The sequence below is a fragment of the Chelonoidis abingdonii genome, chromosome 3, assembly GCF_003597395.2.
Source record: "Chelonoidis abingdonii isolate Lonesome George chromosome 3, CheloAbing_2.0, whole genome shotgun sequence".
Lineage (NCBI taxonomy): Eukaryota > Metazoa > Chordata > Testudines > Testudinidae > Chelonoidis > Chelonoidis abingdonii.
In genome coordinates, this window is record NC_133771.1 from 178,933,152 (window position 1) to 178,957,963 (window position 24,812).

Here is a 24,812-nt window from a genome sequence, read left to right on the forward strand (position 1 = left end):
AAAATCTCTGAGGTCTTTTTCCAACTTTAATTATCATTGTGCTGGTAGCATATGTCTGCCTTAAAAAAGTATTCTAAGACTTAAATAAATTGAAATGCCCTGGAATTAAGGAAAGGAGTGTGGCTCTTAACTGGCTGCTTATAGACTGGTTGTATAGGCAAAGATAAAAGATGCCCTTCTATAGGTTCATTTGTGACTCTTGGGAAATGGGGTATTGACATCATAATAGGGCAAACAAAAGAACAAATGCTTCCTTAATGATTGGGCACTGTCTAAGACGCTAAGGTGGATTGAACCCTGTAACTATGCTTAGATCCTTTGGCCCGAAGGCTGGGTCTGGGGTCTGTTTCATACATGTATAAATGTATTTTGAGAACTACTGTGAGCTCTCAGACAACCTTGTATAGGCCTGAAAGATGACGTTTTAACTGGGCTTGGCAGAATTCGATTTTTATTTTTGTATAATTACAAGAGATAAATCAGTGGGGTTTTTTAGCTTTTTTTTTAATCCATTTAAATTTTCATTGTTATGCAGAAGTATAAGCTTTAAGCATTTTTTCTCCAATTTTTATCAGTGTAAATTTTCACAGTTCCAGGAAATTATGCAGGGATCAGACAATAATTAAATGACAGTAGATGTTGAAATTCAGAGAGTTAAAGCTTTATAACCGTTAAAACACAAATTGTCAACATCACATGTCAAAATGTACAAAATAAATATCCTTAAATCAAACTCTAATACATTCTCAGGCAGCATTTTTCTTACTTTGCCTATCTGTAAATCCTGATTACAATGGAAATACTTTATCATCTGTGTGTGTACAGTGAAATCAACATTTACCAATAAAAATATATAATCCTTCCAAGCCTAGTTTTAACTAAACCTATCAAAATGGTTGTAGAAGAGTGCAGTTAAACTTTACCTCAGGACTCTGAAAGAGAGGAGGGAGAAGGATTGAGAACTCTGAGAAATATAAACTCGGAACAGAGCAGGTCATGAACTCCATCTCACCTGGACTGATGAGACTAAAATTCCTGAGGCAGAACAGGGACCAGTTATACTGATCTGAGATCCAGAACTTGCTATATAAAATTCTGGGCCCATGCCAAAACACTAGTGCTGTCTGAGGGGTTTGTGACCATTTTAAGATTTTAATACCTTGCAAACCACCTGGGTTAAAAATGATTGTTGTACACCCATAGAGAATCCAGCTTTCCAGTGGTGAATAACATTATATTCTAATATTGGTAACACATGAGCTATTGTACCTTAAAATTACATCATTCTGTTACCACTTTGCTTTTTTTTTTTTAACCTCATTCTCCTCAAATCTGACCTAGTTTTTATAAACCGCCAGCTTTTGAGAACTGGTAAAGCAAGGACCAGTGTTAGCTAGTGCTGTACACAAATTGAAAAGTTGGAGACCCTAGAGTTAATCTCTGATTCTTGTGTGAGTGTTAGCTTTTAAATATTGTGCTGTAGTAGAAGTGGCTGGAGGAAGGGGAAAGAAAACTGTATTTGGAGTAACTACAATTGCCCAGGGGCCCAATTAAATTAAATTTTGATTTTTTTCTCTGTCTGCCTTACTTTTTCCTGTCGTCTACTATTTTTTGCTCTTGACTTAATTGTATAGTGGTGCGTCTCAAACATGATAGACAAGCTATTCATGACATCATCAGCCCCATGAGACTCCGTGGCCGCTCAGCTTTTGTGGCCTAAGGAACCTAAACCATAATAACTTTTTTTTGAAGCAAGGCTTTTAACTTGGAAATCACACTTCTCCCTGAATTTTTTTCACCTACAATTGTTTTCCAAGTAGCAGGTACAATTACTATAACAAAAAGATTTGAGAAATGATTTTGCATTTGACAGCACTTTGTGTAAGCAATTTCATTCTTTCCTCTTAATAGTGAGTCTTTCCTTTTTATTTTGTTGGCCATTCACACAGCAACCGGGAAGAGGAAGCCACTTTAAAAATTGGAAAACCTGATTATAAAATCCCAATCAGTAGGGGAACTCTGGGAGAGAAAATTGACAAAATATGACATGAACATCCCCTTCCCTTCCTACAGTTCTTTCTTCCTTCTCCCCTGACACAGATATAGAAAGAAACCCTCACCTCTGACCCCTGGTTCCTCCAACTACTGCCCCATCACCCTTTTCCCTTTCACATCTAAGATCATTGAACTTTTTGTTGACAATAGCTGTCTGAAGTTCCTCTCCAATGCTATCCTCAAGCCTCGCCAATTTGGGTTCCACCTTTCGCACTGAACTGAAACCTCTCTTGCCAAAGTCTCTAATGACCCCTTCCTAGCTAAAACTCAGAATCCTGATCCTCCTTAACCTGTCAGCTGCCTTTAACACCATCAGCCTTTCTCTTCTTGAAATCTTGTCCTCCCTTGGCTTCCATAACTTTGTCCTCTCCTTGTTCTCCTACCTCTCAAATTGTTCCTTCAGCTTGTCCTTCGGAAGATCCCCCTGATCCCCCCCTTCAGCTTTTTGTGGGGTTTCCTTGATCTGCATCTCTTCTCCCTCGTCACCTTATCTCTGGGTAATTTCATCCACAAACACAAATTAAACTTTATCCTACCTCCTTCTGTTCAAACTAAAATCTCAGCCTGTCTCTCTGACGTCCTCTCGCAGATATCTAGCTGTGAGCTCAAGATCAACATGGCTAAAACAGAGCTCTTAATCTACTCCCTACCCTCAAGCCTTCTCCCCTATCTCTGTTCTCTGTCACTGTAGACAACACCACAATTCTGCCTGTCACTCCAATGCCTTGGCTACACTGGCACGTTACAGCGTGCAACTTTCTCGCTCAGGGGTATGAAAAAACACCCCCCTGAGCGCTGCAAGATACAGCGCTGTAAAGCGCCAGTGTAAACAGTGCCACAGCGCTGGGAGCACGGCTCCCAGCGCTGCAAGTTAAACCCCATCAGGATGTGGAGTATGTCAGCGCTTTGAAGTTTCAAGTGTAGCCATACCCTCAGGCTCATAATTGGATTTCATCTTTGACTCAGACTACTATACATCCTTATCACCAGGGATGGTCTAAATCTTACTGAAGTTGTATGCACTGTAGTTGTAGCCGGGTCAGTTCCAGGATATTAGAGAGCCAAGATTGCTGAGGTAATATCTTCTATTGTAAGAGCTCTATGTGGCTTGGAAGCTTGTCTCTCTCACCAACAGAAGATGGTCCAATAAAAGATATTACCTCACTCACCTTGTCACTACTATATCCTAGGATTGACACACTCTACAACTTCACTGCATGCAACAATGGAAGATACTGAATTTAGCTGTCTGAAATGGAAACTCCACAATAAGGAAAAGGAAACAAAAACTTAACAGTGGCGTCCACTTCCTGAGCAAATACAAGAAACAATACATCATCCTCAGGGGTCTCACCATCTATAATGAACTTCAGAGAAATGAAGGAACCACTTAACCCTCACATACTCCAGAAGGTCCGACCTCAAACAGGAAATCATCACATGCTCCTCACACACTGGAAGAAAAAAAAAAAAACAGGAAAGTTACCTGGAAGTGATGAAAGAAATCTAAAACAACTATCAAAAAAACCCTGACAACAGCCATCCAACACAAAAACAAAAAGTGGAACCAATTACAGCTACTCCATAACCCACAGAACACCACTTCCAGGAGAAACCATGGCACTGGTACCCCCCACATGGTCTCTACATGACACCGAAACATCATCAGTTTATCAAGACTACCCCGCACTGGGGATGAATTATCTGTACTCTCTAAGGCATTGTTTTTCAAAGTACAGTCCATGACCTGATACTGGGTCGCAGAATGTCAGGCACCGGATCACCTTGCTGATTCAAATTATAGTGATCTTTGCCATGCAGTAGCTCTAAAGGGCCGCGCAGCAGGGTCCTCGAGAGGAGAGAAGTACGAGGTGGGTTGGAGCTGAAGAGGGGAGCAAGTTGGGGCTTGCAGGGCTGCTGCAGGCCTCTCCCCTAGTCCCGGAGCTCGCTGCTGCCAGTGGGGAGAGAGGGGCCCCTCCCCTGGAGCTAGCTGCTGCTGACGGGAGAGGGCTGGGTGGAGTCCTCTGGCACCAGCCCTGGAGCAGCCTGCCTGTATCCCAAACTCCTGATCCCTGGCCCCACCCCAGAGCCTGCACCCCAGCCAGAGCCCTCACCCCCAACACTCCAACCCTCTGCCCCAGCCCTGAGCCCTCTCCTCCATCCTGAACCCCTCATTCCCTGATCCATCCTAGAGCCCTCACCTCCAGGCAGAGCCCTCACTCTCACATCCCACCCTCTGCCCTTCCCTGGGCCACCTCCTACATGCCGAAGCCTTCAGCCCCACTGCATTAATTTTGTTATGTGCACCAATATAGAGGTGATTTGTCATACATCACCTCTATATTGGTGCACATAACAAGATTCATTCCACACATGAGTGGGAAAAATTAGAGGGAACACTGATTACAATATCATTAGAATAACATTACAATTATACATGCATAACATCATGTTTCTGGTATTTGCACAGAGTTGCATCTTACACCTACTGTGTATTATGCACTACACATGTGGACAATACAGTTTGAGTATAATCCCCTAAATTGCTTTTCCAATCCACCTAATGCTGTGTGGAGACTCAGATTTTTGCATGATTTTTCATAAACCCCAAAAAAGATGAAAAATATGGATCATTCTGTAATAAGAAAAAGAAGTTGAGAAATACAACCATCAAATCCATGAACATCTGCGAGGGAGTGTAAGTACGCCATGCACAACAGAAAATTCTGGCAGTAAAAATTAACAGGCTGCATCTACCTCATCTGAACAGCCAACTAAAAAGAAAAAATCATGGCCGAAGCAGAACAGTGCTAAAGCAAACCAAGAACCAAAGCCCCAATGTGTTGGTTGCACCGAAGTGCTTGCAGACAAGAGTTTAAAGCCATCAAAGTTGAGGAGACATTTAGAAACAAAACATACAGAACTCATGGATAAACCATTGGACTATTTTCAAAGGAAGCAATGGGAACTTAACTTACCAGATCAGGTTCTCAGCCGGTCAACCACCTTAAACAATAAAGGACAACTGGCATCGTAGTTGGTTGCATATCGTGTGGCAAAAGTGAAAATGGCCCATATGGTTGCTGAAAAAGTTATTCTTCTAGCATCTGTGGATATGGCATGGACATTTTGATGAGAAGTCTGCTGAAAAATGGAAAAGTATTCCTTTCAGTGATAACACAGCGTCTCGGTGAATACATGATATTGCAGAGAAGTTGGAAGCTCAACTTGTAGTGCTGGTACAGTCAGTGGGGGATTTTGCTATACAACTTGACGAAAGTACTGATATTTCGGATTGCACAACGCTGTTAATTTATGTGAAGTACGTATGGCAAGATGATTTTAAGGAGGATTTGCTGTGTTGTCTAACCCTACCAACAACTAACAACGAAGGCACAGATATTTGACGCACTGAATGACTGCATAGTTGGAAAATACAAACTAGAATGTGGTAACTGCAAAGGAATAACAAGTGACGTTGCAGCAAATATGACCAGAAAGAACAGTGGAGTTGTGAAAAAAATCTGTGAGGCAGCTGGCAATGACATTGTTTGGAATCATTGTTTCATTCACTGTGAAGCTTTGCCTCCTGATCTTATGGCAGTACTGAAAAAAGCAGTCAAAATCGTAAACTTCATTAAAGGGAGTTCACTTAACAGCAGGCTTTTGGAAGTGCAATGCTCAGACATGGGACAGAACACATGCATTTATTTTTTCACATTGAAGCAAGGTGGCTGTCATGCGGCAGAGTGATTAGTAGGGTGAACGAACTCAGGAATGAAATTCATGTTTTTTTGACGGTGAAAGAGTCTAACTTGGCAACTTTGTTTGACAATGACAGTAGTTAATAAATTCATATCTTGCGGACATTTTCTCGATTTTAAATTAACTAAACGATGTTACAAAGAAGATGCAATGATTTGTTTCGACATTGTGAAGAGATACAAGTAATTCAAAAGTCATTGGCACTGTGGCAAGCACGTCTGAAAAGTAATCGACCCAGCTTCTACTTGTTCCCAACACTGTTACAACACATTGAGGAGAATAGCACCAGTGAGGAAAAAGTGAATGAAATTAAAACTATCATACAGTTACATCTCACTGCTCTGTCTGTCTGTTTTAGTCGCTATTTCCCAATAAACAAATTTGAATATTTGAATGAAAAACTCTGGGTGAAAGATCCTTTTGCTTTCAAAAACCCTGAGGCAACAATGGAGCTAAATCTGGTGCCTCGCAAGAGAATGAACTGCTGCATCTCACCTGTGATAATACTCTGAGAACACGGCACAAGTCAATACACTTGTCATCATTATGGATCAGTGTTCCAAAGAATATCCACTGCTAAGTAAAGTAAGTGTGCTCTTGTTGCTGCCTTTCACAACAACCTACATGTGTGAAGTGGGATTTTCAACTGTGACAAGATTAAAAACCAAAGAAAGAAACCAAATGAACAGTGGGCCTGATACTCGGGTAGCCCTTTCATCCTGTGATCCTGACTGGAACAAAATCATGAGGAACAAACAGGCCCACCGGTCAAATTAAGTAAATGAAACCTAACCTGATCGCCTTTACAGTGTTTTGTTTAAAAGTAATGGCTTTGCTAGTGTTAGTTATGTAAAGCGGGTTAAGCTGGAATGTATTGCAATATTATGATTTTATGAAAACTAGTCAAAAGATATAATTATGTTGGATCATGGGCATCAACAATTTTCTTCAACTGGGTCATGAGAAAAGAAGTTTGAAAACCACTGCTGTAAGCGACTGAACTCCTGATATACCATACTAAAGTTGAGAAGAAGAATTTTTCCACCATCTCTACCTCAAAGAATTCTTTCACAACAATGACAACACCACTCACAATTACCACATCCTTACCGACAATTAAAAGAAAAAAGAATCATCTGACTGGACACCACGGAGCGGACAAAAATGCACTCTTGATCATTACATTGATTGCTTCTGAAAAAAATTGACTGTGAACCCAGACTGAAAGAAGACCTTTGTGTGGCTCAAAAGCTTGTCTCTCTCACCGACATAAGTTGGACCAATAAAAGATGATATGTCACCCACCTTGTGTCTAACTCTTACTGATTCTTTCTTCATAACATATCTAAGATAGGGCCTTTCCTGTTTGTCCACACAGTTAAAACTATCATTGAAGCTGTCCTCTTCTCATGTCTCAATTATTGCACCATCTCTTTCTCTGGCCTTGACAGATGCAATCTTGCCTTACTCACATCCATTCATAATTCTGCTGCAAAGATCATATTCCTAGCCCGTTGCGTTGGCCATATGACTTCTCTCTTTGCATCTCTCCACTGGCTCATCCTTATGTATGGCACCAAATATAAGCTACTTGTCTTCACTTTCAAGGCCTTTCATGGTGTGCATATCCCCACACTACATATTTCTCATTCACTATCAAAATGTCAACTCTTGCCTCTGATTCACTAACAATACCAGTATCCATCACCCCTTTGATAGATTTTCAAACAAGATTGTAAGCTGTCGGAGGCAGAGAAACATCTTTTTGTCCTTTGTTTGCACAGTGCTTAGCACGGTGGGGTCCTGGCCCATGACTAGGGCTTAATCCAAATAATCCACATTAATCCAAATAATGACTAGGGCTTAATCCAAATAATCCACATTAATCCAAATAATAAATGTATTTGAAACTAACTTATTTTTTTTAAACTGTCTAATTTCAAGTTGACTGTATTACTTTTAGTTTTGTGAAATGATTGGGAAGTAATGCATAGTTAATATTAAATCATGAATAATTAATTTGTAAATTATTTGATGACATTTACATTTTAAAGTCCAATATTTCATGACCTGGCCATGCTAGAAATATTTTGCCAGACTAGTCCTTCTAAGAACTAGTCCTGTATCAGTAATCAGAAAGAAAATTTTTCAATCCCTGCAGTGCTATGAATAACCCCTCTCTAGCTATGGATATTTTCAAGTTTTGCTGAGTTTTCCTAGCTTTATCAAACAAAATAAAATATTTTGAATAGCAGAAACATGCCTAAATCCTAGACTGTGACACCATCGTATCTTAAACTGTTTCTTGTCCTGCTGCTGCAATCCCTTGTTGAGTGTCCTAGAGAATGCCTTATCAGTTCAGAATGCATCAAATAAACAAAGCAAGAAAAAACTAATTAAAGTATTCCTGATCCTTTGGTCCAGCACAGAAAGCTCTCACACCTATTTAGCAAAGTATGGTATTTGTATGAAGAATTACCCCCCGCACTCCTCCCTTTTTGAGGGTAGAGAGGGTGCCACTATTATATGCTATCCAGTCAGGGGTAGTTACCTTATTTTTAAATCTAAAATCACAGTACACTTTAATTACTCTGAGCAGCTAATCTGCTTTATTGGTTTTCACTAATGTGGTTTTGTGCATATTATTTTTCTTTCACAGTTTCTTTATTGTTTTGATATTTTGCATTGGGCATAGTGCTGTTAAATGCTATATTTATAGTTCCCTTGAACTTATCTCTGAGACAAGACACTGTTTGGGAGGGGAAAAAAAAAAAGCATGTTAATTAGGGATGTACTTGTTCTGACTTCATTGGCAGAACAGTGAGGAGAGCATTTGAAACCCAAGCCCAGAGCACGGGGAAGCCATTATAACACTGCAAGCCAATGCAGGGATATGGTATCAGAGTGCACCATTTGTTTTCCCATAGGTATTCAGGCTATTTAATGGGTGTGTTCTGAATGAAGATAGTACCTGAATTTCTCTGCCCACCACTGAAATACTGCTGTCTTTGGATTCATGTTAGTTGTTTGAGTGCACAGCAACATTACAAAATAATTTAGATTAGAAAATGAAGAAGAATGTGAATACAGTTGAAACTACAAGGGAAAATTAGGTGGAGTGTGAACACCACAGTTGGAATTTGTCATGGATACTTGGGCTGTCCCCATTACTTTAAAGAAGTACTTTAAAGACCTGGAAGATAGCTTCTGCAGTGCCCCATAACACCTTGCTGTCGCATTAATTCAGTACTGATGAAAAGGAAGAGGGCTACATACTTAATGAGCATCACTGCTTCTACACTGCCTGGGTGTTTACTGTAGCCCTAGTATGCAAGCAAAAACATACATTTTCTTCTTGTTTTACATATGTGACTCCACGGTTAATGCATATGTAGTCTGGGGTGAATTCCAAAATAAATTTCAGCAGCATTTAACACTGCTACCAATTTTGCATCTTAGGGTATGGCTACACTTGCAGTCGTACAGCGCTGCTGCGGGAGCACTCCCGCAGCAGCGCTTTGAAGTGCGAGTGTGGTCGCAGAGCCAGCGCTGGGAGAGAGCTCTCCCAGCGCTGCAGGGACTCCATCTCCCCGAGGGGATTAGCTTACAGCGCTGGGTGTGTGGCTCCCAGCGCTGGGACAGTGTTTACACTGGCACTTAGCAGCGCTGTAGCTTGCTGCACTCAGGGGTGTGTTTTTTTCACACCCCTGAGCAAGCAAGTTGCAGTGTTGTAAAGCGCCAGTGTAGCCAAGGCCTTATTTTTTATTTCTTTTGCAGCAAGCTAAAGAGATTTTGAATCATGTTGGTTGGTGGCATGTGTTATAGAATTGATTTCAAATGTTTATGCTGTTAAATGCACTTTTTAGTCATATTATAGAAAAGTACAAGCAAACTCATAAAAGTGAACATTTAAGAATTTTAAGTTCACCATGTCTGCATTTTTTAAATGGAAAATATAAAAATTAAATGACACCACTGAACTGTCAGGAGTCATTAGCTAAGCACCTCGAACTGGAGTTTGTTAAAGTGCTGAATCAGTTTTTGACAGCAGTAGCCTCTTCTGCAAGCACAGAAAGAATATTTTTTTGAAGCTGAAAGATTGACTGGGAGTTGAAAAAGCAGGAAAACTAATCTGTTCTCTTCCAGTCTATGAATAAAAAATGAGAACGGCTTTGATCAGTTTTAAAAATCTGAAGGACAGCCTAAATAACTTAGAAGACTGTTGTCTCATTTTCAAGAGACTCAGGTGAGTAGGAACTTTGGTTCCAATCACTTTCATATAGGCATATTTGAAAATTTTCCCAGGCTGACCTGAAATGCTCCACCAGCACCGTGCTCTTCACAGCACCATTCTCCATCCCCAATGCTGTGAAGGAAGCATAAGAATAATAGCACTGAAGGAGAATGCACAAGCAAGGAATGACCAGCATAGTGAGACCTGTGCCGGAACACTTGTCCTCCCCAGAGCCACCGTTGGCTCTGGTGACTCTGCCTAGAGTACCAAGTCCAATCCGGGACCTGCCTCCAACTTCTGGGAGTAGCCATGAGACCATATGCCTGCAGACCCCTTTGATCCCGGAGGCTTTCCAGGTGGCAAAGGACTTGACATCCCTCTTGATCCTACCGATCCCTCATGGCCCACTGCCAGTAAGGTGACAAGAGATAGAAGAGAAGAAGGGGTGGCAATCTCCGGCACATCGCTGGTCCTTTGTTCCCCAAGCAAGTTCTTTGCAGCCATTATCTTCAAGGGAAGAATCCTGTTCGGAGTCCAAAGGAAAATCATTCGCTTCACCTAAGATCTACTGGTACCCAGCCTACACCCCAGACTTCGGTACGGCTCCCCCGGCCAACACATGGCCACCGGGCCACTGGCCAATGCAGTGACAGTATTGAAACCTATGGGGGTTTGCCCTGGTACTGAGCCTCCCTTCTCACAGCTCATACTTGATGCTGTCTGAGAGGCGAGCCACTGTTTTGTCCCATCCGGCACCAGATCCTGACTCTAGTACTGACCTCGGTGCCGATGTCCAAGAAACGGCACCAATGGACATGGTGGAGCCCTTGTCATCCCCAGACAAGGCAGTCACAGGCCCTAGTAATCCATTCCCACCAGATGACTCATGACCCACTGAGAACTCCTGAAAAGGGTCGCCGCAAACTTGGGACTGTAAGTCAAGGAGGTCAAGGAGTCTGCACACAGCCTAACTGACATCCTGGCTGCAGTGACTTCCTCCAGAGTGGTCCTGCCCATTAACAAGGCAGTGATGGGACCCATCAAGGTATTATGGCAGATTCCTTCTTCTCTGCCCACCCCTCTCCCACCACCACAACCTCAGAAAGGACTGAGAAATATTATGTCCCAGCCAGTGCGTTTCAGTATCTTTACTCGCACCACCCTCTTCGGGGTCCCTGGTAGCATTGGTGGTGAATGAGCGGGACAGATGGGGCAGTGGAGTGCTAGCCCTAAAAATAAAGAGGCCAAGAGACTGGACCTATTTGGACACAAGGCTTATTCGATGGGCAGCCTCCAGTTGCATATCTCCAACCAGCAGGCTGTACTGTGGAGGTACATTTTTAACCTGTGGGACTCATTGTCCAAATTTAAGGATTCCCTGCTGCAGGAGCCAAGGCAGGAGTTCGCGTCCATCCTAGAGGAGGTCAGGCAATGGCCAGAATCTCCCTCCAGGCGGCTCTGGATGCAGCTGACTCAGCAGCCAGGACTATGGCATCAGCAATCATCATGAGGTGCTGTTTGTGGCTCCAGTCATCGGGCCTCCTGTACAAAAGGCAACAGTCCATCCAGGACCTCCCCTTTGAGGATACCTCTCTGTTCTCTGGGGCAGAGGGGGGGAGGAGGGGAGAGGTCTATAGCCCATCCTGGACCTGCATTGCCTCAACAAATATCTCAAGAAACTGAGGTTCTGCATGGTCTCCCTGACCTCCCTAATTCTCTCTGTGTTTCCAGGAGACTGGAATGCCTCTACTGATTCACCTTGTCTCCCTTCGGCCTCTTGGAATCCCCATGGGTCTTCCTGAAGTGTATGATGGTGGTAGTAGTCTTTCTCAGACATCGAGGCATGTAAGTCTACCCATACCTTGATAACTGGCTGATCAAAGGTCTCTCACCAGCTCAGGTCCAGCACAGCATTGGTACAGTAAGGGCCACCTTTCAGGCACTGGGTCTGATGATGAACAAGCATAAATCAACTCTGGTCCCAGTTCAGAGAATAGAGTTCATAGATGTAGTGCTCGACTTGCCCCAGGCCAAGGTCTGCTTACCGGAGGTCAGGTTCCAACCCATGTCTGACCTGATCTCCAATGTCACAACCCAGCCACGAACAACTGCTCGGTTTTGCCTCAAAGTATTGGGTCACCTGGTGGTACGTACCGATGTGTTGCAGATGTGGCAGTCTACTCCCCAAGCAGACACTACTTCAATTCAATACCCACGAATCCGCCTCTGGTCCTTGCTTTGCTGAGCTGGCGGGTAGGCCCAGGATCCATAATGAAAGGGGTACCTTTTGCTGCCCCTCATCCATTGATAACCTTAGTCTCGGATGCATCAGACCTGGGATGGGGAGCCCACCTCAACAGTCTCAGGACTCAGGGCCACTTGTCCCAGGTAGAACTCTCCCTGCATATAAATGTCAGCGACCTTAGGGTGATACTCTTTGCTTGTCAAGTGTTCCTCCCCACATCTTAGGCAGAGTGGTGCAGGTCTTGAGGGACAACACTGCATCAATGTTTTATATCAAGAAGCAGGGATGAGCTTGATCTTCAGCCTTGTACCAGGAGGCCCTCGGGCTGTGGGACTTCTGCAGGAAACATGTCATTCACCTTGAGGTGTCACATCTCCCGAGGGCCCAAAGCACACTTTTGGATCCCCTCAGCAGATCCTTTTCCTCTCACCATGCATAGTTTCTTCACCTGGTGATTGTCAGTGTCTTCTGTCAGAAGTGAGGACCTCCTCAGGTTGGACCTGTTCACCACTAGACAGAACAGGAAATGCCGTCAGTTCTGTTTGCAGCATGGGCACAGCATGGATTCCCTCTCCAATGCCTTACTGCTCTCATGGACAGCCCGCCTAGTATACACCTCCCCACTGATCCCCTTGGTTCACAAAGTCCTCCCAAAAATCAAACCGGACATGCAGAGGTTATCCTGATAGCTGCTGCTTGACCACACCATCATTGGCTTGGTATGCTTCTGGACCTCTAAGGGCAGCTCCACTCATGCTCCCACTCCATTTGGACTTGATTTCTTATGATGATGAAAAGTTGCTTCATCCAAATCTCACCTTCTTGCACCTGACAGCATTGAGAGGGAAGGGATGGCTGCGTGGCTGAACCCTGAAGAGTAGGCATGCTTGGAAGAGGTTTGACAATTCTTATTAGGTAGCAGAAAGCCTTCAACCAGAGCTACCATCTTGGCAAAGTGGAAACATTTCACTTCTTTGGCCTCCGAAAGGAATCTCTCTCCACCCAGATCTTCTCTGCACTCTGTCTTGGACTGTCCGCTCTACCTAATGTGTCACAGTCTAGCTTTCTCATCTGTTAAGGTTCACTTGGCAGCCATCTCTGCCTTCCATTCTTCAGTGAATGGCAGATCAGTGTTTTCCCACGAGATGACGGTCAGGTTTCGCAAGGGACTGGAAAAACTCTACCCTCAGGTTCATGATCTGATCCCCCATAGAACTTAAACCTGGTCCTGTCAAGGCTCATGGGGCTTCCCTTCAAGCCGTTAGCATCGTGCCCTGGTGGTGATCACCTCAGCCAGAAGGTCTCTGAGATCAAAGCTCTGATGTCAGAACCCCTTTATACCATGTTGTTCAAGGACACCCCAACAGGCCTTCCTGACAAAGATGATGTCACAATTCCACAACAACTAGGACATTTTTCTTCCAGTCTTCTTTCCAAAACTTCACATGACTGCAGAGGAATGTCTGTTTCATACATGGGATGTTGTGAGCCCTCGCCTTCTATACTGAGAGAACTAAGTCCTTCCACAAGTCCACACAACTGTGTAGCAGAAAGGATGGGATGTGTCATCCCAAAGAATCTTGTCCTGTATAACCGCCTGTATCTGAGCTGAGTTTCACCTCTGGCCATTGTGACCGCTCATTCCACTAAAGCTCAGGCTTCAGCAGCAGTGTTCCTCTTGCAGGTACCAAGCCAAAATAGTCTGCAGAGCTGCAACATGATAATTGGTTCATACTTTCGCGTCCCAGTACGCCATCACGTAACAGGCCCTTGACAATGCCTGTTTCGGGAGAGCGGTATTGCAATTAGCATGACCATGAACTTCAAGTCCACCTCTGGAGGTACTGCTTGTGAGTCATGTTAGGAGTGCTAGTGCCAATGTAGGATTCAGGCCTGTATCTTCGCCTGAGATAGTATTGTGAGTTTTGCTTGCCTGTTTGATTTTTTTTTTTTTGATATGCATACATTCTTACTAATATGTGTAAACAAAAGACAGACACTGTGTATGTTGCTTCTGCCTAGCGAGGTGGGTTTGTTGGTATAATGGGAAAAGATAAGAGCAGTTAAAGTGTCACTGGGCATGGTGGAAGTATAATATATGAGCACTCACTTGAAGACTGCCTCAACTCCTATCTCAAGACAAGGTCAAGCAACCAGTCGGGAGGAGCAAGCAGGGCTGGGGGGTGGTTGGGGGGAAGGTAAAACCTAAAAGGCCAGAGATATGCCTGCCCTTAGCCGTAGCACAACCTCACTCCTTACCCCTCCCTTGGGGTTCAAAAGAGGTGGGACAAAGACCCCAGACCCACGACCCCCCAAAATGGAACATGACCATAAGTTGTAAGAGGTGGTACTGTGGGTATGCATTTCAGGTATAATTATACTTGCTGAGGAGGAGGGGATGAGACACTGGGAAACATGGCTCTGCAGCATCAGAGTACGGTATACATGCTTGGTGGAAACCCAGTAAACATCATATTGCCTGCACTTCAGACTTCTGGTCTTCTGCTTTCTATCCATGTGACAAGAACCAGGGGAGAGGGTGAATGGACATGAGCAAGCACCTGAACAAGAAAAAACAGTTACTAACCTTTTGTAACTATTATTCTTCAAGATTTGTTGCTCAAGATCCAATGACCCACCTTTCCACCACTCTGTCAGAATTACCAGCAAGAAGGAACTGAGAGGGTGCAGGGCTGGCGGTGCCTCTTATACCAGAGCATATATGGGTGGCTCCAGAGGTGCTGGAGCCAGCTGAGATACCTCTGAGGGAAAAATCTCTGGCAACTGTGCATGTGGTGCGCGCACACCTAGCATGGAATGGACATCTCAAAGAACAATAGTTACAAAAGGTTTTTTTAATGATTATATCAACTACTGAGAATTCACTTTTCTTTAGAAAACAACTGAAGTGCACATGGAAAAGTTGGTTAGACTTTCTAATTTAAGTTGCCTTGATTTAAACCAATCCACCATACTTTTGAGTTAGAGAATCATTTAAAATGTTTATGGTAGTTTGTGCATGGTTTTGTTTTTTCTGTGAAGTAGTTTGAGAGGGGGATATCATTTGAGGTTTGCTATGACTGTTGGTTGTATGACCAAATTTGTTCTAGTGTGACATTCCTTCAAATCACCTTTTCACAGAATCTACAGCACTCGGGTGAAGTCAGTAGGTATGATCTGTTCTTCTGTGCAGATTGGATGAAATATTGTAGAAGGTTGAAATTTGTTTTCTGTGATTATTTTTCATGATAAATGTAAATTATTGTTATGACTGACAACAGTGTTCTGGCACTGCAAACCATATAGAGTGCAGCGTCACAGTTATGTAACAAAAAAAAATCTACATTTGTAAGTTGCACTTTCACAACAAAGAGATTTCACTACAATACTTGTATGAGGTGAATTGAAAAATACTATTTCTTTTGTTTATAATTTTTACAGTGCAAATATTTGTACTAAAATAAAATACACTTTGCTTTCACTACAACACAGAATACAATATATATGAAAATGTAGAAAAACATCCAAAATATTTAATAAATTTCAATTGGTATTCAATTGTTTAACAGTGTGATTAAAACTGTGATTAACTGTGATTAATTTTTTTGAGTCAATTGTGTGAGTTAATTGTGAATAATTGACATCCCTAGTTGTAGTATATTCAGCATATCTTCTACATTTCTCTTTAGTCTGATGTTGACTACTTTGGCTGAGGTAGATTCATCTCTTTTGTCATGATTTTCTTCACAAATTGTCATCAGAGTAGGGCAGCTCTTAATAAATAGTTCAGAAGAGTCAGCCACTGAATTCCATCGTACATCTTGGGGACGAATTAGTTTGGATCCTCTTGCTCTTTTCAGTGAATCTGAAGCAAAGTGGGTGTAATGGAAGTATTTTGCAATTTCAACATTTCCTTTGTTCTTGGAGTTGTACTTAAGTCTTTTCCTAAAAGATGCATCAAAGGAGCACTACATCTATGTGTTATAAGTTTCAGGTTCCCTTTCTTACCATCTTGTAAATTTTTTCTCATCTTTGTTACATTTGCAGAATTGTCTGTGACAAAGCAACACACTTGATGTTTGAATTTTGGTTCAGTTTGTTATAGCTTTTACTGCTTCTTATTTTAAGAATTCTGTTATATGGGCATTTCCTGATGTATCAAGTGTTTCTGTAAGATAGACAGGCCCATCTTCTGTTGTCACACAAGCAAATACTACTGGATAATTGTGTACATTGCTCCTCCCATCAAGACTCAGATTAACAGTCTCCCCCCCCCCTTTTTTTTTTTTTGCCTGTTATTTGATTTCATTCTCATACTCCTGTATCCAGCAACCTTCCAGTAATATCTGTTCTGCTGGGTGGAATGTAGTCTGGTTTTAATAATTGAACTATGTCAATGAAATATTTGTTCTGAACAAGACAAAAGGAGAATTTGTTGCATAAATAAACTGAGCAATCTTTTCATCTATAGAGTCTTGCTGGACTTGATTATGAACTCATCCATGGTTTTACTAGATGATGAAGAAAAAAATTTTTTTGATACAGGTCATTTACTGCCTTGTGTAGAGACACAAGGTGGGTGAGGTAATATCTTCTATTGGACTAACTTCTGTTGGCAAGAGAGACATGTTTTGCAGCTACATGGATCTCTTCCTCAGGTCTGTGAAAGGTACTCGGAGTGTCACAGCTAAATACAAGATGGAACAGATAGTTTAGCTTAAGTAGCTAGCACATATTGTAAGGGACCATTCAAGGTGAAGTGATACTCTATATCTGACCTGTCAGTTCTCATCCTCAAAGGAAACCTGCTCAACACTTTCAAAAGTTGTTAACCAATAAGCATTAGTCTTACCGGTGAACCTGCCTTAACCATTAACCCCCAGGCCAGCCGGCCCCAGCAGCCCTGTGCCAGCCAACCAGCCAACCCCAGCTGCTCCGTGCTGGCCAGAGCAGCTCCGGCCAGAGCAGCCCCAGCCAGGCTGGTTGGCCAGCCCTTTAATTGGTTAAATGTTTAAATGAAATATTTTTAATTGTTTAAATAGTTAACTTTTTAAATGATATTTACATCCCTACTAGGAGCTTAAATTCATAACTTTGATCGACACTAAAAATAGTGGTTAAGATAAATACCCTGGATTTATGGCTTATTACAACAGTCTAACCCACTAATCCCCCTTTTTGTCCTATGACTACAGGAGTGTTAACAGACGACTTCACCTTGAAAGGTTTTATAGGGAAAATAATAAACCATAAGGTTTATCTAAATCTTTTTAAAACCTTATCTCTAGCAACATACCAAACGGCTTGAAAATACCTCCTCACATTTTTCCAATGTTAAAATTCATAATGCCTAATAAAAGCTTAATTTTAAACAGGAAATCTTCCCCTAGGATGTTTGATTATACTAATCAATGAAAAAACATTTCAGAGGTCCCGCAGTAACAGTAAAAATGTAATTGATAAATACTCCCACAACAAACTAGCATACCAGTTATATTTTGAATGCAAGTGATCCACCCAAAACTCAAATTTCTGGCAGTAATCTAAGTTACTATTTCCTAGCATAGTAAGATGTGGTCGGCAGTCCGTAAAGATGGTGCAAAAATAAGTTTACTAACCAGCTGAACAAGATTGTTCAGACATGTCCACATCATCATCTTCAAAGGGATTGCCTTCTGAAGAGCATTTTTCATAATGTTTTATTCTGACAACCAAGTCCTGTATCTCTTTGCTATACTGTTTACATTTGGCATGTGTTCCTTTTTCATCGAGAGTTACAGGAATATTCCCTAATAGGGTCTTATTTACAGCCTGCAGCCATGGCAGGTTTTTTCGTCAAGTTCCCAGATGTTGAAGTCAGCACTAGAGGCTGCACTCTGAAGAATGTTGCCCCTTCTTCCTACTTTCACACCTGCTTTCACACCACTGTTGCTTGTTTCCGATTGCACACTCTGCTCGTTCTCCTTTGTTATTTAATTCCCCACTCCTACCTCCAGAAAAACAAAAGCACTAACCATCCAAGACTTCTACTTGTGTAACCCACATGCCTTTTGCACTGCAGTGTTTTATTTGTTTAGAGATAGAGAAGGAGGCAGTTGAGAAATTAATTGATTTCTCTTTGTATTTCTGTCTGTGTACATGTGCAAGGAGAAGATCAGAGCCATTTACTTGAAGTGCCCAGACCCATCCAGAAGCAAGGGCAGGTAGTTACTGGGAAAATCACTGTTTTTCCATGAGCTGGAGAGTAAAAGTTTCCATGATGGCTGGAGTCATAAATATTCATAATTTGAGAACTGAGCCAATCAGAGCCCAGCAATGCAATTAAACGTATGAGATGACGGAGGTGGGCTCAGTAGATGTCCTGATCAGATAAATGATGTCTCCTGGATCAGAGACTGGGTGCCAGTAGCTGTGATGACTTTGCCAATCCCTTGTGCCAGGTTGAGCATCCCCTAAATCCCCCACAGGATCAAGCCATTACTATGCTGCATGACCTATTGTGTCACATTTGTAAAGCTTGACCTCAAAGCTAGATGTTTTCCTCTGATTCTTTCTTTATAAAGAGAAGTAGCTTTTAACTCCAAGTTTTTCATAGAGGTGTGTGAATTTAGCGTATTTATTTGATATTTAAATGTTTTAAGAGATTATATTAATGATAAGCTTTCCTATCTTTTACATTAAATTCAGATTTCATTTTAAACAGGTTTATTTTTAAAAAGGAAAACTTCTTATAATATAAATAACATTAAAATATTATTTAAATAATTGTTCTTTATCCATCCTGCCCAAAGACTTGTGTAGAACTTTTTCACACTTACTGAAATGGAAAATCCTGGTATAACCTGAACAGTGGTAGATGTGAATGTCGCAGTCCATTCGTTACCATCTTCTTTCTTGCCCATGGCCCCTTCAGCCCTACTGGGGCTGAAAATGAGGGCAAAGCTGTTAGCTGAGTGGCAGTGACATGTTAGAAGAAGCCTTCCTTTCTTCCCTCTCAGGTGACCCTGTCATGTCCTCCTTTTCACCACATCTTCCTCAAAAACAAGGGGAATTTAGTGCTCAGCACCATTAATGCTGATTAAGAGCCTCATACCCTGTCGGAGCATCAAATGCATTATGCTTAAATCTGTAAAAACAGAAAATACAAAGTTAAAGTACACGCCAGGCCTGGCCTGCAACCTTAACCCTACCCTCTTTCATTGATGCCCCATATCCTGTTGTATTGTGATATAACCAGTCCTTGACCCTTGTGCTAAGGATTTCTTCTGGAATATCACATGCACTTACCTTTACCCTGTTGTGCACTGTCAGGCATACTTAAATTCTGTCCACGTGAACAATGCTGAAAGCTTCCATTAGCCAAGCTAAGAGGGGCATCCAGCTTATTACCTAAAATATAGATTTTAGGTGGCTGCAAGCTGATGGGCCCTTGTTGCCTATCTAATGGAAGCATTAAGCACATATTACTAAAATGGATGAAATAATTTCCTTTTGCATCTTACCTGTGAGTTGACTGTAAAACCATCTGAGTAGCACTGTGACATTTCATCTTGTTATATTTGCTTATTTGTCAATCGCTGTTTAGAGTTTGATTTAAAAAAAAAGTAATTACAAAAACCCAAGCTAACCAGGGCCCTTGAGTTGACAGTAATGAGGCAATCAGCACATTGGAACAGTTGTGGATTTTGTCTGATTGCCCTTAAATAAGATTATCTTTAGTTCTGATACTGTTAAAATGGTGAATTGTTTTTGTACTTAGTACACTATTGTTTGAAACAGAAATCTGCTTAGAAACAGAAATCTACTTAGAAACTATTGTTTGAAACAGAAATCATGCCTTTGCTGTCTTTCATTATTAAAAGTCATTAAAATGTTTAAAATATAATCTCATCACTACAGCATGTCTTTTATTTTGCAAGTGATTAATTTATGGGATGATAAATCATCTTTTAATAAGATAATAAATAAATGTGTGAATTTAATTTATCCATCTTTTATCTTTTTCCTCTCCCAGTGCGGTTGGTACATTTGCTCGAGCTTTGGACTGTAGTAGTTCTGTCAGGCAACCTAGTTTACACATGAGTGCAGCTGCTGCTTCCCGAGACATCACACTGGTAAGAGGTTTGCTAAAAATGCTGTAATTGTACTGTTTTGCAGATGGTAGGAATTCAGCAAACCATAATAATAATAATTGGAGATATATCAATCTCCTAGAACTAGAAGGGACCTTGAACGGTCATTGAGTCCAGTCCCCTGCCTTTGCTAGCAGGACCAATTTTTGCCCCAGATCCCTAAATGCTCTCTTAAGGGTTGAACTCACAACCATGGGTTTAGCAGGCCAATGCTCAACCCACTGAGCTATCCCTGTCCCCCAGCCATAGTGCTCCAGGTCTGCTTTCCAGCAGATAAGTGGTCACAAGATATCTGATATAGTAAGTAGTAAACTCATGCAGATACTGTACATAATTAAGACTCTGCTGTTCCTCACGCTGAAGTTAGTAGTACAGTGCCGACTGACTTCAGTGGAAGCAGGATCAGACCCTAAAAGTACATTCTTACCACATTTGTTATTTGTAGATTTTGAACTATCCAGTTACTTTTAAAAATTATCTCAGTATTTGTGTCTAATAAATATGAATGAGAATCAGTAAAAATCAGGCTGTGTGTTTTTATCACCTTGTACAAACCAAAAGCAGTGAGAGAGAAAAAACAGCTTTAGGCTAATTAGCTCACCAGAACCCTTGTGACAGAGAGAGAGATTGCTTTTTTTACCACATTGCCTCTTGCTTTCAGAAAAATAATTGAGGTGAGTGTTTGTTTCGCTTCATACTATTATTACACTTTTGCTTAAAAAGGTTAAGGTTGAATGTGTGTTTCCATAGAGTCTGTGTAGCACCCCTAAAACATTATATTTCCAATATATCAACTCCCTTAAAAAAATAAAAGTTATGGCTATGAACAGCCACCGCATGCTTTAGGCAATTGTTATTATCCCATTTCATTTAGAGCCCTACCCAGCTCTCTTTTTGCCAGTTCCTTCTCCTCTGACTCTCAGTTCCTTTTGTCCCCAAACTCCGTAATCCATCATTCTCTAGCACCATGCCAGTACGCACCCCTTTCTGCTGTCTCCAGAGCCTCATATGTTTTGAGACAGTGGAACACAGCTCCAACCTATCTCTCCAGGTGTCCTCATTTCCCCAAATATTATAGGAAGTGGGCATGGAAGAGATGGATCAATTTAAATGCTTTAATTGGGAGAATTTTGGAAAAGGAAATCTATTTAGCTGTATGGATGTTATAGACATACTCATCACATACATGTACACATATTATAAAAGTACCTATAAATTATTCCTGTTGACTATGGTAAGGAGAGAAGCTTTCAGAGATGATACATTGTGGAGGTGGAGCCAATAGCCTTAGTCTTGCTGTTCTGTACCTTTGCCCTTTACGTGATTTTTCTTCCTATTTTGCTAGTAAAGTAAGACTCTTAACCTACCCAGCACAGAGGTGTGTTGTGAGGATTAATTCATTAATACTTGTGTAATGCATTGCAAATGAAAAGCACTATATATGTACTAAGCCAGTGGTCCCCAACCTTTTCTGAGTGGCAGGCGCCGGACAACGAGCCACCAAGGACCATGGCCGGCAGATAAGCATCCGCAGAAATGCTGCCAAAAAGTGGCAACATCAAGAGGCATCGCCACCGAAATACCACCGTAAATCAGCATTTCGGTGGCGACGCCTCTTGGTGACGCCACATTTTGGCGGCAATACCTCTAGATGACGCCGCTTTTCAGTGGCATTTCGGCGGATGCTTGTCCGCTGGCCAGTACATGGGCGCACATAGATGCCCTGGCAGGCTCCATGGCACCCATGGGCACTGCGTTGGGGCCCACTGTACTAAGCCATCCTAATAGTGTGTTTGACTATTTTGACAGCCAGTTCTTTTCTATCTTCTTGTCTAGATAAAAGGCAAAACAGCTGCTTTCTAAAGGGATGTTTAATAAATTAGCTTTGATAACATGAACATTTCAATGGAGGTACATTGCAAATAAATATATTCATTAATGCAACATGGCTCAATTCAACACATATTGCAAATGTATTGAATTCAGCCATGTTGTATTAATGGAAATATTTTAAGACCACAAAGTTTTTTTATATTTGTTTAGTTCTCATTTCTAACGTTCCTGATGAGTAACTCCCACCAGCATAGATCACCTACCTGCTCAACTGGAATATGTGATTGTTCTTAAAGCACCTTCCCTTGCGTTTCCTTTCAGATTTGGTTATCACTTCATATTTTCTCAATCTCTGTTTGTGATCTGTTTTTCTCATACATTTTCCTATTTCATATTAACTGTGACTTATCAACTTCACCCCATTTCTCTCCTTCGCGCTCACTGTAGCTCCCTGAAATTAAGTCCTCTCACCTCTTGGGTAGTGAATTGCATTGGACCAGTGCAGTCATGGAGGTCAAGGGACTGGCTTTGCCCCATAGCATATCATTGTAAAATCCAACAGAATGTTATTTAAATATATAGTCTGGTAAATGTAAGACCTTGAACTGGATAGTGGATAACGAAAACATGCAAAAGAGGACTCTCAGTTATGAAATCTGTCAAGTAACAGTAATTTCATTTATACTGTACTAGAAGCTAATTGAACTTTAAAAAAATAATATGCTACTGATCATATTGTCATTTCTTGTATACCTTATACTTATGTAGTATTCTGTTAGACATCAAGAGGGGAGGGATAGCTCAGTGGTTTGAGCATTGGCCTGCTAAACCCAGGGTTGTGAGTTCAATCCTTGATGGTGCCACTTAGGGATCTGGGGCAAAATCAGTACTTGGTCCTGCTAGTGCAGGCAGGGGGTTGGACTCAATGACCTTTCAAGGTCCCTTCCAGTTCTATGAGATAAGTATATCTCCATATATATATTTATTATTAAAACCAAACACAAACAAAATTTGGAAGCATTTTATTCCACAGGTAAACATCTTACTTAGGAAATCCCACATACTAACAGTCCTATAAGAGTTTGTATCTTAAATATAATACTCAAAAAAGTTACTGTACAGATACAGCTACTACTGCAGTGCTACATGCCCAGTATGTGCATACTGCTTGAAGGGATCAGGGACAGTAGCATAAATAACAACATAATGAAAAGTGTACTGAGACAGCAATTCTAGTTACTTGGCTAAAATAAGGTAACGTTATATCCCAAAGTCACTAGTAAGGGGTTCATTATTGTAAATACTTGATATAATTGAAAAAATGTTTTAAAAAAATACTCAGTTCCCAGATATTGTGATGATAATAAATAATAAAGGAAATTATCTGAGTCTAGACTATTGTAACATAGTAAAGGAAATTGTATTGTTCTAAGACATAATTTAATATCTTGAGTAATACTTATGCTGTAAATAGCTCTTAAAGATACTATCTTATCTTTTTCTTTCACACTTTCTGACGTTACTTCAGTGACGTATTCCCATTCACTTTACATTATTTACACTATATTTTCCTATGGAATAGTTTACTAGTTTGGTGTTTGTACTCATTTTATTAATTTTTTATCTTTAATATTTTATTGGGTTGAGAATTTTCTGTAAGTCCCACAGACTGTAGATCTTTCTTACTATACAGTTCAGTGGTTAATGCTGTACATTGTTCCCTACAATAATTCTGTTTATAGTTTAAAGTACATATTGTAATCATGCCACTAAATAGATAGATTTAGTATTCAAGTGGTGGTATGGAAGTTTTGCCTTAGGAATGATCCATTAGCTTCCATTACACAGAATATAAGATGTGTCTTATAATAAGACACCAGAGGAGCTACCATGTTATTTGTTTGTTTTCACTGTCTGCTCTCTTAGCATTTTTAATTCCTTTTCCTTTTCTCCTTGTCAGTGCACATGCTTTTTTCCCCTCTAAGTTAGGAAAAGACACATTCCTCCTCATAATATTATTTCTGTCACATTCCATTGTTAATTGGTGAACATGTTTTGAGCAGCACTTAAAGATGATACATTCATTAGCAGAGGTTGTGGTGTATTTCATTATCACTTGGAAGTGATGTGATGTGAGTATGTAATCCTTTGTACATTGCACTGAATGTGTTCTTAATAGCAGTTAGTCACTGCTCCTCAATTAACAGGGATATAGCAGTGCCTTAAGCTCCCATGTGTTTGCTGTATTCCTAATTGGTTGTGTCGCTAGGCAGTGATTTAAAGACGATTTCTGTAAACAAGAGCAAGGGTTATAACTTTGGGTGGATTGTGAGTGATTGGACAAGATGCAGAGGTTTTACCAGGTTATGGGCAAGTCAGGTTATCTTCACACTTTCCCATCTAGACGCAGAGGAGAAGGAGGCAAGGCTGGAAACTGCAGCTTGATTAGACTCTACTTCTGGAAGACAGGAAGCTATACAGTTAACAGTTAAGATGCTGGAAGGGAAGGATGCCTTAGAGCCAGGGGGATTACACACCCTGTCACTGC

General features: G+C 41.2%; 1 protein-coding gene across 1 annotated transcript in view; it reads left to right on the forward strand.

Annotated features, from left to right (window-relative positions):
• MTA3 (metastasis associated 1 family member 3) overlaps positions 1-24,812 on the forward strand; it is a 203,865-nt gene that overhangs the window by 87,636 nt on the left and 91,417 nt on the right. The window contains exon 7 of the mRNA XM_032774365.1: positions 20,314-20,413. Within this exon, the coding sequence (XP_032630256.1) occupies positions 20,314-20,413 (100 nt within the window). The remainder of the gene's footprint in view (positions 1-20,313; positions 20,414-24,812) is intronic.